The 14,160-nt window shown below is 42.4% G+C and overlaps 1 protein-coding gene across 1 annotated transcript; it reads left to right on the forward strand.

Moving 5' to 3' along the window:
* Positions 1-4,435: 4,435 nt before the first annotated feature.
* LOC119508848 (heterogeneous nuclear ribonucleoprotein A1-like) lies at positions 4,436-5,449 on the forward strand. The gene has a single exon (XM_037802601.1). It carries the CDS (start codon positions 4,436-4,438, stop codon positions 5,447-5,449), a length of 1,014 nt encoding a protein of 337 aa, XP_037658529.1.
* The last annotated feature ends 8,711 nt before the right edge of the window (positions 5,450-14,160 follow it).

Genomic DNA, 14,160 nt, shown 5'->3' on the forward strand with positions numbered 1-14,160 from the left:
TGGTGGGCTGTTAAGAGTAAATATAAAATAATAGCAACTAATATTTTGTGAGTATCATTATGTACTGGGCACTTTACTAAGAGGCTTATGTGCATTATCTCAACTTACGAGGGAGGTATTGTTACCATTCCCGTTTTCCAGATGAGGAAACTGAGACTCAGAGACGCCAAGGAACATTCCTGAGATTCCACAGCAAGGGATAGAAGCACAATTCAAACCCAACCCTATGTGACTCCATAACCAATGCTTGATATTCACAAGTAAGGATTCCTTCCAAAGCTGTTCAGCTGTAAATGACTGTGCTGGCTCTTAAGAAGGCCAGCCTTGTCTGTTAACAGTCTGCGGAGCACCTCTTCTGCTTGTGGACATCACTGAGTCTTCCAGCTACCTCAGGGCCTGCTTTACAGAGCTGGGCTATCAAGGTGTAGGCCTAGGAGTGAAGAGCACAAGTCAAAGCCCCTATAATTGAAGTAAGACAGAAATGTGGTCAGAGAGTAAGATTACCATTCATAGAGCAGAGCAGGGTTTCCCAGGCTGAAGTTGAGAAGCAGAGCATCCATAGTGGCAGTGAGAAGGCCCTAGAAACTTCTTACACCCTGCTTGGAAGCATTCAGACAACCTGCCTGATATTACTGGAAGCAGGTCTGGGCCATGCTGTTACTAGTCAGGTGATAGAACCATGAAACAGTGAGGGAATCCATGGCCAATATGGAAATGTGAAGAAAAATCTTTTAGATTGTCCTTCCTGACTTAAAGTGAACAATAAGGCCCTTGCAATCAGTTAATGGAGGGATAAATCCCAAAGCCTCTGGGGGGTCATGAGCTATAAGGTCTCACTCATGAACCAGCAGCCTGGCATCACCTGGAAGTTTGTTAGAATTGCAGAATCTCAGGCCCCACACCAGACTCAAAATCTGAATTTTAACAAGATTCCCAGGTGATTTGCATGTGCATTAAAGTTTAAATATGAGAGGCAGGGAAAAGGAGGACCTATTTTGATACAGGCGGCCTCTACTTTGAGTCAGCCCAAAACAAGTGATCTCTAATTTCTCAAAGGCTTTACAATAGCCAGCAAGGCCTGTTCCCCACTGTTCAAGTTACCCCACTGACCTCATCTTCTTCTTCTCTCCAGCCACACAGTCCTTCTTGCTGTCCTTCAGACTCTCCAGGCAATCTCCTGCCTTAGAGCCTTTGCACTGGTTCTTCCATGTGCCTGAAATGCTCAGTCATGGCCATCTTGGACCTTCATACTTTCCTTAAAGGTCACCTTCTCAATGACCATCCTGTTTAAAATTGCCACCCACCCCATCCCTCTTACCTTGCTCTTTTTCTTTATTCCATAACCCTTATAACCTTCTAACACACTATAGCCATTACTTATTATGTTCACTGTTTTTTACTGTCTCTTCTCTCTAGAATGTCAACTCCATGAGGGCAGGGATCTTGTTTTGTTCACTGATGTAACATCAGTGCCTGCAAGTTTCTGACACATCATAAGCACTCAATAAATAACTGGTAAATGAATGAAACAATCAAAGCAGAGTTTTCAAAAATGGGTTTATAAATTGATTGTCTGAAATTCAGAATCCTCTTTTTCTTCCAGAGAAGCAGTGTTTTAGATGAAGGAAATATTCTCAGATCAACCCTGGAAACCTATTAAACTTACAATTTAGCCCCCCTGAAATATCTTTTGATATGGGACACCATTCAGAGACAATCTGTAGGTGGAAATCTAAAGTAACATTAAAAATGTTAAGTTAGAGGAATTAATATTTGACTTAAAAGGGATTAACCCAAGGATTACCTTAAATTCTTGTTGAAGGCCCTTTCCTTCTTCCCAAGGCCTCCCATGATCACCCCAGACCCCAATAAGCAGCCCTGTCCTTGATCTCATGGAGTGCTTGTTAACTGTACTATTCATCCATCAATTAAGCCAGCACTGTTTTATGCCAATTCTTAAACAGAATTATTTCTTAAGTTGGATAACTACAGTCTGGAACTCTCTGTAAATCTCAGAAAAATAAATAATCAGCTGACACAGCAGCCAGTCCTCTGTAAACTGCAGACACTGATGAGTTGGCCCACTTCTCAGAGCACCATAAGTCGATCAACCTCTGTTGTCAAAATTCTTAATCCAGTGTCAACATCTGCATCACTTAATGCTCACCAATGGCTAAACCACTGCCGGATTAAAATCGGCTGGGCCACTGCCAACAGTGTTTATTATACAATCTGCCTTGAGCCTCCTTTCATCATGTCAAAGAGATAAGCATCAGGTGAAGGGAAACAAATGTGAGAAGATCACCTTATATAAAGATTTTCCTCTGGTTCAGGTCACTGAGCCCCCTTGGGTTCTGTATCTAAGAAGCTGGTCTGAGCTGCTGAACTGAACTGTTGGTTTTCTTCTCAGTTATTCATATTTAACTTTATATGGGATTGTAATTGGGTTCCCAATTAGATAGTAAATAATGTAAGGATGGGGACTGTGTCTCTTTCTGATTTTATCCCTCTGAACACCTAACTCTGGGCCTTGCTCATACTAGTACGTATAATAATGGAAGCTCACATTTATTTTAAGCTTTATATGGTACCATGCCTTAACTCAGTTAATCCCCACACTGACCCCACGGGGTAGGTGCAATTTTTGCTCACATCTTAAGTCTTAGAGATGATGCCACTGCTACACGAAAAAAAAGTTCAGTAATTTGTCCAAGGTCACACAGCTAATAAATGCTTTTAGCCCAGGCAATCTGACTCTAGCACCCATGCTCTTAATCACTACCCCTGAGGTACAGTTATAACTTGAGAGATTGAAATACCAAACTTTCTTTAGTGGATAAGAATATCTTTCATTTTCAAAAATTATATATGTGTGTGTATATACATACATCCACATGTCAATTAATAATGATTCATCTATCTATGAAGGAAATACCTGGCATGGTGATACTCAGCATGAGTGAGTTTAAACAGCCCATGTTGGGAATAAAGCATTTCCATTTGCACTGAATTTTTCTTGAGCATTTCGTGAATATTATAAAAGAAATACAAATTCACTGTCATGAACTTGGAGACCTGAGGTGTTTTGACCTTTTGCCGAAATTTGGGGGGTGTGGGTGGAGGTGAGATTCATGATAATGTAAGCATTTAATTGATTCTTTTTAATGTGGTGATGTTTCATTTAGCAAATATTTATCAAAAACTCATAAAAACACGTTTCAAAATATTTCAAACAACTAGTCTTCACTTTTGTTCTCTGGAAATTGTGTTTCCTCCTTTCCTTTTAAGGTATGTTTTCCTCAGACTATAAAAATTAACCAACTGCGAGAAAGACATTCCAGTTATCTGATCTATTCCCCAGCCAAGGGGACAACATTCCCCAAAGTTCTCTTGTAGAACTTTAGGATCCCAGACTTGACATTTGAAGCCAATAAACTTTTCTCTTTTTCCCAAGGAGATAGTTCGAGTCTATCAGATGACAGTAAATATTGCTTACTGTGAGGAATTTTGCCACCCAACCCTCCCAGTTTATGGAAGGGTCCTGGAAAAGAAAGGGGTGTCACAGGGAATATTTTCAAAGCCAAGGAAAGAGGGAGAGGAGAAGAAAATGTGCCTCTTTGTGGTAAATTTCAAGAATATTTGAACTTATCATCTTGAGAAGTGTGCCTAACTTCATTCCAGTTTCCCCTAAAAGAGCAAATTTTATAATAAACCTCCTAAGTCATTTCATTCCATGGAAGATAAGTAGCTGTAAAATATTTTTAAAATATTGCCAAATGTATTTTTCCTTCTTGGTATTTCCTTTTTACTCTGCAACATTTTCACTACTAAAATTAGATCTTTAAGCTAAGACTTTTGTCCCAGACAAGAAAAAAAACACCAAAGAACCTAATAAGAAGAATTCAGCAAATCGAATTCTTTACTTTGAATTCCAAAATAGGCTCTTGAGATGGGAAGATGCAACAGCACTGAAAGAGAAAAGGGTTGTTTTTTATTAGTTTGTTTTTGTTTTTTAGCTCTTCAAAGGTAAATCCTGGAGCACTAAGAGCATGGAGTTTATATAAACCTTAGAGGAGAAGAATGTGTGATAATGTAAGAGCTATTTCTCCACCACAGAAGGAAGAGATAAGAACTGTTTCTGGACTGGAGTTGAGGAGCTTAGGGGAGTGAATAGCTGGTGTAGGATATTGAGAAAGGGATTCTCAAGGGTGAAAATCCTTGGGGAAGTGACAGAGACCACTCTCCCTGGATAAGATGGATATCTGAGAGTACAAAGGACTAGTTCCCAACTTGCCAACTGAAACCCAGGCAAGAAATCCTCTCACAGGGCTCCATTCCAACCCAGGCAGCCAGGAGAGTATAAAAGTACATCTTGCTTTCTGCCCGTGGATGCTGCTGAGGAAACATCATTGAATTCTTTCCTCCCACTGCCATCATGTCTAAGTCAGAGTCTCCTAAAGAGCCTGAACAGCTGCGGAAGCTTTTCATCGGGGGGCTAAGCTTTGAAACAACTGATGAAAGTCTGAGGAGCCATTTTGAGCAATGGGGAACGCTCACGGACTGTGTGGTTATGAGAGATCCAAACGCCAAATGCTCCAGAGGCTTTGGGTTTGTCGCGTACTCTACTGTGGAGGAGGTGGATGCAGCCATGAATGCAAGGCCACATGAGGTGGATGGAAGAGTTGTGGAACCAAAGAGGGCTGTCTCAATAGAAGACTCTCAAAGACCAGGTGCCCACTTAACTGTGAAAAAGATCTTTGTTGGTGGCATTAAAGAAGACGCTGAAGAACATCACCTAAGAGATTATTTTGAGCAGTGTGGGAAGATTGAAGTAATTGAAATCATGACTGACCGAGGCAGTGGCAAGAAGAGAGGCTTTGCTTTTGTAACCTTTGACGACCATGACTCTGTGGATAAGATTGTCATTCAGAAATACCATACTGTGAATGGCCACAACTATGAAGTAGGAAAAGCCCTGTCTAAGCAAGAGATGGCCAGTGCTTCATCCAGCCAAAGAGGTCGAAGTGGTTCTGGAAACTTCGGTGGTGGTCGCAGAGATGGTTTTGGTGGGAATGACAACTTTGGTGGAGGAGGAAACTTCAGTGGTCATGGTGGCTTTGGTGGCAGCCGAGGTGGTGGTGGATATGGTGGCAGTGGGGATGGCTATAATGGATTTGGTAGTGATGGAAGCAATTTTGGAGGTGGCAGAAGCTACAATGATTTGGGCAGTTACAACAATCAGTCTTCAAATTTTGGACCCATGAAGGGAGGAAACTTTGGAGGCAGAAGCTCTGGCCCTTATGGTGGTGGAGGCCAATACTTTGCCAAACCACGAAACCAAGGTGGCTATGGCGGTTCCAGTAGCAGCAGTAGCCAGAGAAGTGACAGGGAAGCTACAGGTTACAACAGATTTGTGAACTCAGCCAAGCACAGTGGTGGCAGGGCCTAGCTGCTACAAAGAAGACATGTTTTAGACAATACTCATGTGTATGGGCAAAAAAAACACGAGGACTGTATTTGTGACTAATTGTATAACAGGTTATTTTAGTTTCTGTTCTGTAGAAAGTGTAAAGCATTCCAACAAAGGGTTTTAATGTAGATTTTTTTTTCCCCATGCTGTTGATTTGTGGAGAGCCGTCTCCCGGGACGGGCATAGCGCATGCGCTGTAAACCTGCTCCAAAGTCCCCCCGCCCATCGAGTGGTGCCAAAATGGCGCCCACATCCTGCTTCCGGCTTCTGATGTATGTAACCACCCGCTGTATTCACCAATCATGCTTGTGTGCGTGGCGTTAGCCCATTGGATACACGCAAGGTTTATAAGAAAGTTCCCGGGCAAAGCTCGGGGAGACAGCCCACAAGGAGCCGCGCCTGACGGCCGCATCGAGGTTGTTCTCCCCCGAGGCGTCTTGCCCCGGGCGGAACCTGTAAAGAGGATGATTGCCTAGTCCCATTAAAAGTTTATCTGCTTTACCACCGCGAGTCCTGAGTGATCACAAGTGCTCCGGGTAAGACGTTGTCCGCACCCTCTCTCCCCTTATCTCTCTGGTCCCCATCGCCGGCCGACCGAGGACTCGAGGCGGGGCGGAGAGAGCGCCGGACATTGATTGCTAAATGTAATAGTCTTATCATGATGCTGAATAAATGTGTCTTTTTTTAAATGTGCTGTGTAGTTAGTCTACTCTGAAGCCATCTTGATAAACTGACCCAACAGTGTTAGATTCTCTTCAGGGTAATGCCAGGTTCCATTCAAAATTCGTTTACAATCTTAGAAGACTGATTTGTGGGCAGAGAAGCCTTTCGTCTTCAGAAACCTTGGTGTAGTTGAACTGACAGTTAACTGTGTTGTGACCTGAAGTTCATCAGTTAAAAGGGTCACCCAAGCAAACTTACAGAATTTCATTTGGTTATAAAAATGATTGTTGGCACATCCTATGCAGTATATCTAAATTGAATAATGGTACTAGATGAAGTTATAGATGGGAAATGAAGCTTTTGTATCATCCATTATCATGTGTAATCAATAAACAATTTGATATCCTCTTAAAAAAAAAAAAAGTACATCTTGCATATGTATTGACAAAGGAAGTTCTAAAATGGCCTGCCCACCTACCATCCACGCCACTACCCAGAACAGAGAGGAAGAGCAGCCTTACATTCCCCCATGCTTACAGGAGAGAAGCATGGCGGTTGGCTAAGAGCAGATGGGCCTTGCAGTACAGGCCCAGAGGATGCAAAGTAAAGGACCTGTTGATCAGCAACTATGCAGACACAAGAATGCTTCAGCAGTGGGTACTATAGTAGTGGAGGCAGATTCCAAAGACCAAGGAGGGCCAGCTAAACTTCAGTGGAGGCCAGTGCAAACAGAAGATGAGATACACACAAGGCACCCCCAGAGGACATGTAGAAATGGAATAGGGAGAATGCTAAATGACTAAGTATTTACTTAAAATAATCTGAAATTGTAAATGCTAAGTGACCAAGTCACTTGAATGGGCAAGTTTAAGTTCACCTGAATTCTATAACTTTTTGCAACTATGAAAGTTCATGCTCACTACAATAGCATTACCCAGGCCAGGCCCCATTTCAGATGGGGTTAGCCATACAACACCAAAGCTGAGGAAACTTAAGAGACAGGTGACTTTAAAACTCCTTAGGATATGTCACATTAATAATTTTAGAAAATAAGAGAAGGCATTAAAAGAAGGTCTCATAAAATATGCTTATGATTGCAAAAATCAATAAATCTTAGCCATGAAATTCCAATCACCAAATACGAGCATTTTTACTGCAATTTAGGGAGGGAACCCTAAAGCAAAACTAAGTGCCCCCGAAGAAAATCATACATTAATTAACTGTGGGTTGAATTTAGAACTGTGGGTTCATCCAATTTATTGCAGTTACTGTTTTTAAATATGTAATTTAGTCATTTATCACTTGTATTCTCCAGCTGGTCTACATATTAAAGCCTTTTGTCTCCAACCAGATCAGAAGCTCTACGAGGGCAGGAGCCATATTTTATATTGTCATTCCCTGAGTTACCAAGGCCCAACCTGCTGTTGTTTCATTTATATCAGGTGCACAGTCAGTGCCTTCTCCTGAATTACCCGAAGCCATTGCTGCACCAATCAACTCTCATCTATTGACAAACCCAAAATAAGCTGTCTTCAGTCAACGCCACATGTTAGTGCAGAAAACTGTTGGATGCAAGGGATCTCTCTACTCTCCCATCTCTTTTTATGCCTTTCAGGGATGTTTTGTTTCACATCCTACACCTAATTTTTATATCTTTCCTGTTCTTTTTCCTACGTACACACACACACACACCCCCTTGATGTCTCTACTCCTGCTCGCTTTCCCAACTACAACACATTTATAGTATAGACATATTCTAAAGATAGAAGTGAGGTTGGGAAATTTTCACTTAGAAGATTATCTGGGAGGAAAAGGACCCACAAGACATGAATGTGAATCCTGGACACCCAGAAAAAGTCATTGAGAAAGGGCAACAGGGACACAGAAACTGGAGTCACCTCTGCCCCATATAATCTAAAATCCTGCATGGGTTGTAATCTAAGGTCCTGCACTAGGTTTTGAGAGTGAAAAACACATACCACTATGGAAGGCAGTCATGGAAATGCATGGAACTAGAGGGGGTGCTGAGCCCTATCATATTGCCCAGCACATTTCAGATGCCAGCCAGGAAGCCCTGGTGATGAGAGAAACTAATTAGAAGGCTTCCCCTTACCAAGAACCTCTCAAACAAGCCGTGAGTCCTTATCAAGATAGGAATTTACATCAAGAACGTGGGGAAAAAAATGAACAAAGATAAAATTAAATTTAATTTTAAATTAATGAACAAGCATCATGAGGTTAAAATTTTCAATTATATGCTACAATCAACTAGTGCCCATAATCATGGGGTTTCATTGTTCCATTTCCTTTTACCTGGGCTAATTTAACTAAAGATAATCTTTGCCTTCTGGAATGCGTGCTTTGGTTATTCATTCTGTATTTGTGCAATACCTGGTAGCAATAAGACATTTAAAAAAAAAACCACTTAAATTAGTAGTCAAGGAAAAAAACAAAGGAAAAATAGGGACTTTCTTTAGAAAACTTAAGAAAAAACAAAACAGAGTGAAGAGACAAATGCATTTGACTGTGTCTCATATGCTTGCTAGAGGCAGGCCACAGATTTGACTCTGACATTTTATCCATCAGTGCAAAGAGAGAAATGTTATAACATCTATAGCGTTTGTAATATTAAAACAACAACTACAAAACAAAATAAAACAACAACAACAACAACAAAACAGGTACTCAAGGAAAACTCATTTATTCACAATACTGAATCCAAAGAAGAATGTAAGGGTTGAAACTCCCAATAGAATCCTGACTCTGTGGGCCAAGTCCTAACAGCACCCTCTGTATAGGCTGGCGAGCAGGACAGAGCACAGCCCCTAAATACCCAGGAGGTTTCATGGAGGTTCCAGCTACAGAGATCAAATGGCTTAATCCAAGGAAATGGTTTGTAGAATTTAGAGGAGAGACTGCAAATACTGCCTTCCTCAGCTGACCTTATTCTCCCTGGCAAGTGCCTGCCGCCTGGCTGTTATCTGTGGTAGACAATATCACGTGATGAATGGATTGGTTAATTTCATTCTGGTCCCTGCTGCCCAATGGGTAGCTTTTCTGAGAGCTGTGCCCCCCTCACCCATTCCTCCATCTTTCTTTCTGTCCCTCACTTTTCTTTCTTGGCTCTCTCCCACAAAATAATGTGTTATAGGAACCATTCCAGTTGCTTTTAAAAATATTTTCCCAGCTAAAGCCCTCTCCCATTCACACGCAGACTAAGTTGAGTCCCACTGGAGTTGTTTTGTTTTCCTCTCAGAGTGACTCTGTGCTGCGGTTTCTCCATGGTGTCAGCAGTGGGTGGTGTCAGCATTGGGTGTCCAGGTCTGGGTGCAAGTACAGGGCCAGGCAGGTGATCTGAGTGAAGAAAGCAGGTGGGTACTGTCCCTAGGGAGCTGGGGCAGGGGCAGGCAGGCAGCTGCCACTCAACCCCAGTTGATTGTTATCATGCAGAAATCTACTTTTTTAATGTGAAAAGGCTCACTTATTAAAATCCTGGGGTAGCCAAACAGAACGTCTGCTTGCAGGCCTCTTCTTTGCAATCCCTGTTCTACAAGAGTTTTTCTTAAACTGAGTTTTTAAGTGAAATCATGAACAACTGCCTGGGGAATTTCTTTGAATTACCGCCAGAGAGAAATTTTTGTTCCTGTCATGTGAGAGAAACAAATGGCAGTAACATGTCTCAAGGTAGGACTCTGAGAGTGTGTTAAGGCAAGAGAAGAATTGAAGGCTGACAAATGGAAGACAGCTTTTACTCAGGGTGGACACAAGTAAGGGTATACATTTTTGTGAAGTAAGCATTTTATCCTTTATTCATTTTAAACTTCAAAGATGATCGTTATTTTTACCTGGCTTTTTTGTTTGTTTGTTTGTTTTCCCCATACGTAGGGCTCTGTAGTAATTCTGATCTCTCAACATGTGTAATTTAGACTCAGAAACATTTTCATCTCCCTTTTCATGACCAGCTCAGAGACACAGCTGTCCTACTCACCACCAAGTCAGCAGCCTCTGCAAATCTTTACTGAGCACGTGTTCCTGACAAGAATGCGGGACTTGAGTGAATAACTATGCCTCTTTGGATTATTTTTTTCCTACCCATGTTAATCAATACCTCCATAATTGATCAGATGGGCCATATGGTCCCTCTGATTCACCCATTAAGACAATTAGCACACCAGCCGGTAATTGCTCAAGCTGCCGTTTTTCATAACTAAGAAAGACCTGAAGCTTTATCTTCCTCAGAAAAGGCAAATTCTGTCTGTTCTTGGGCATGATTCAGTGCTAATTCATGCAATATCCAGCTAAAAATGGATATAGCCGTATTTAGACAAAACATTGAATAAAAGTGAATTATGCAGCAGCGAGTTTGTAAGAGCTCCTGCTGGAGAATCGGAATTGAAATGTGATAGTAAATCTCTAAAGTGAGAACACGCATCCTAAGTGTACTCTTGGATATCACCACCTTAGGATGACGCACACTCTGAGGGGGAGTTGGAGGTTCCTGGAGAGTGAACCCGAATGTCAGCCTGGCAGCCCACATCTCAGAGAGATGGAGAACGTAGAGATTGGGAGGGCCTCACAGCTATGAGCTCTGAAATGATGGAGAAGGAACCTAGAAATACCAGGCCAAGCATAAGGAGAGATAAAAGATTCATCTTCTAGAACTGGACTTATAGAGGATACCCCTCCCACGCTGCAAACATACATTAATATGAGAAAATAACTAAAGCTGAACAGCAGGTCATGGTTGAGGGGATTGATGGAAAGTTAGATACTCCCAGCATGGGATCTCAAGGCGGGAGGCAATGGGAAGCAAAACAAGTAGCACTTTAAACACTGAATTATTATGTTCTTCACCACTCTGTGGTTTAATATCTGACCTATAGTTTGAGAGGCCAGGAGGTTTATGCTTACCTCTGTTTCTTGTTCTCTTAGCCCCAAGCCCCAGGGTCCTGTTGCAGGAGCGGTGGAGGAACCGAGAACCTCTGCATCAGGGATAGCCCTGGAGATGACAGCAGACGCCGGGCTGTGCTTCTGCAGAAGATTTACAGGCCGACGAGAGGCTCCTGAGGGGCCCACATGGCCTCTCCTACCCCAGAGGGGACTGGAAATAAAAACAAAAGTGCCTGTGCCGAGAACATGACAAATATTCCTCCTGTCTCTTGTGTTCCCTCACTCAAACAAATTAAAAAGTAAAACAAAAGTACCCAAAAGAAGCAAATGACAAGATTTCAGCAACCAATGGTGCTAAAAAAAAAAAAAAAAAAAAAAAAAAAAAAAAAAAAATTGCTGCCATCTTCCTCATGCATCACTCTAGTAAACAGATTCTCCATCATCAAGAGAGCTTATCTATCATGCAGGAATAATTCAGGTTCTTGTGAGGGTCTGGTCTTCTAAACTAAATTTTATCATTCAATAGGGACAGGAAAATCCCATGACAAACCACCCCCAAATTACACACAGTTAAAATAAAATGTCATTTTTAAAACTAAGGTAGAAAAATTACTTGTATGTCTTTGGTGTTATATTTGTGGTAGGCGGCAGACCTAGCACAGCCTGCCACCTTTCCATGGGAACCACAAATACATCCTGTGCTCAGGACCAGGGGTGTCAGCCTGGGATAAAACACAAACCCCTGGTGGATAAGGGGACTGCGGCACACGCCTTCCCCTATCGTCCCGAGCATATGTAAACATTCATTGGAGGCAGCCTCACTCTGGTGGGCATGTTTTATGACATCCAGGTCACAGCCTGGTGGTACCATTGTCCCTGGCGGGAAGGGAGTGGGGTTCCTCCCCTGCAGCCGTGCGTCAACACAAGAGAGGGGCGCTGTGCAGAGAACTTCACCCTACCTCGGCCCAGGATTGAGACCCACTGGCTACAGGGGAGCGACACCCACCCCGACACCTGTATTGGAGTGGGCTGAAGATTCTTTGGGTATCTTTCCTTCTGACTGACAGTACTCATGGAATGAGACAGGTTGGGATCATGTGGAATGTGGAAGGCGGGAAGGGTGGCCACAGGTAGGGGGCTAACTTATGGGTCAGCCTGTTTGGGGTCTAAAGAAATCCTACCCAGCCCTTTATGATTTTGAACTCAGCTACCTGTTGACTAGCAGCAGCAATGATAAGAGAAAAGGTAACTGGGGACTGTATTAGTTTCCTATTGCTGCTGTAATGTAATACCACAAGCTTAGTGGCATAAAATAACATAAATTTATTATTTCACAGTTCTGGAGGCCAGGAGTCCAAACACGGCCACACCAGATGAGAATTAAGGTGTTGGCAGGGCTGCGTTCCTTATGAGCTCTGGATGAGAATCCATTTCCTTGGCTCTTCTGGCCTCTGCAGGCTGCCTGCATTCCTTGGCTCGTGGCCCTCTTTCAGCCAGCAATGGCACCACACTGAACACAATTTCCATCGTCACGTCTCCCTCTGTCACTCCGACTCTTCCTACCTTCCTCTTTCATTATTAGGCCCATCCAGATAATCCATGGTAATCTTCTCATCCCAATATCTTTAATTTAATCATTGGCAAATTCCCTTTTGCCACGCTAAGATACTTGGTTGTAGATTCTGGAGATTAGGATCTTTGAGGCACATTATCCTTCCAACACAGAGCCATAAGTGATCGAGTACTGTTTCTAAAAGACGTCAGAAGACATGATCAAATGTCATGTTTCATAATTGCCCATCTCTCTCATATACAAACTTACTTTCTTATTCTTATGCCCTAAATCTATTTTACAATATGAATAGCTAATATTTATTGAATATTTTCTATGTACTAGGTATTGTGCTAAACAATTTGCTTGCATTTTCATATTTAATCCTCTCAACAGCCCAATGAGGTAATTGCCATTATGAGCTCTATTTTATGAATAAGAAAACTGAGGCTTAGGGAGAAGAAATTTCTCTAAGGTCATATGGCTGAAATTGAAACCCAGGTCTGTCTGACTCCTAACCAATAATAAACAACTGAAACACATTGAGGTTTACAACAACAAAAATTCATTTCTTGCTCTTGCTCCACATCAGCATTGTTCTGAGACCCAGGCTGAGGCAGCAGTTCTTACCCGGGATATTGCCATTCTCAGATATTGCCTTCCATTAGCAGGAAAGAGATGATGGACCCTCAAGAAGGCTTTAAGAGCTTCAGCTGGGAAGTAACATGCATCACGTCTGTTATTTCATTGATCAAAGCAAGTCAATGACCAAACCTGATATACATGTGGCAGGGGCTATCATTTTCTCCCCAGGCAAGGCAGCAAATATTTGAAAACAATAGTAGAATTTACAGCTCTTAACTATTGTGCTATACGGCTCACTGGAGAGGAGAGGAAAAGTAGTAATTTATCTACAGTAAGTCAAGAAGATTTGGGACCTTCCTTAGTGGCAGAGCACTCAGATCCAGGCCAGTCTATACATGGACTCCTGGGTTTCTGTGTACGGAGTCATCTGTGTGGTGAGAGAGTCACGGAGCCTGAAATTTTCCTTCGCCCAGGTGCCCTGAGTGTCTAACACTCCACCATTATAGCCTGAGGACAACTGTGTGTGCTACTAGGAGTTATGAATTGTTCTTCAGGGAAACTTTCTTCCCAACTAGTAGAACTCTAGGTTGGTGTAGACCTCCCTCAAAGCAGCAGATGATAAAAGTAAGGGTCTCCAAAGGCCCTCTCTAGAATTATTTCTGGAATTCTAATCCAGTTGGAGAAGAACACTATTCTCTGAGGACAGTTCTTCAGATTCAGGGATTAGGAGTGATAAATTGCATACTGATCAGTGATTCTCCAACTGTGGTCCAGGAGCCCTTGGTGTTGTATAAAGGTGTCTCAGAAATAACCGAAGAGAGGGACACACACCCACATATGCCCTTACCTTCATTCTTGGAGCTTGACACACATGGAAGCTAAGCTTAGGATAAGAATGAGACTTTTAGTAATGAGACTCAACACAGAGGAAGAGAGAGGGAGTTCCTTTTGATATAACAATGCGCAGAATGCCGGCTAGGAGAGCCTCCATGCTGTTGGT

The sequence above is a fragment of the Choloepus didactylus genome, chromosome 14 (assembly GCF_015220235.1).
Source record: "Choloepus didactylus isolate mChoDid1 chromosome 14, mChoDid1.pri, whole genome shotgun sequence".
Classification (NCBI taxonomy): Eukaryota; Metazoa; Chordata; class Mammalia; order Pilosa; family Megalonychidae; genus Choloepus; species Choloepus didactylus.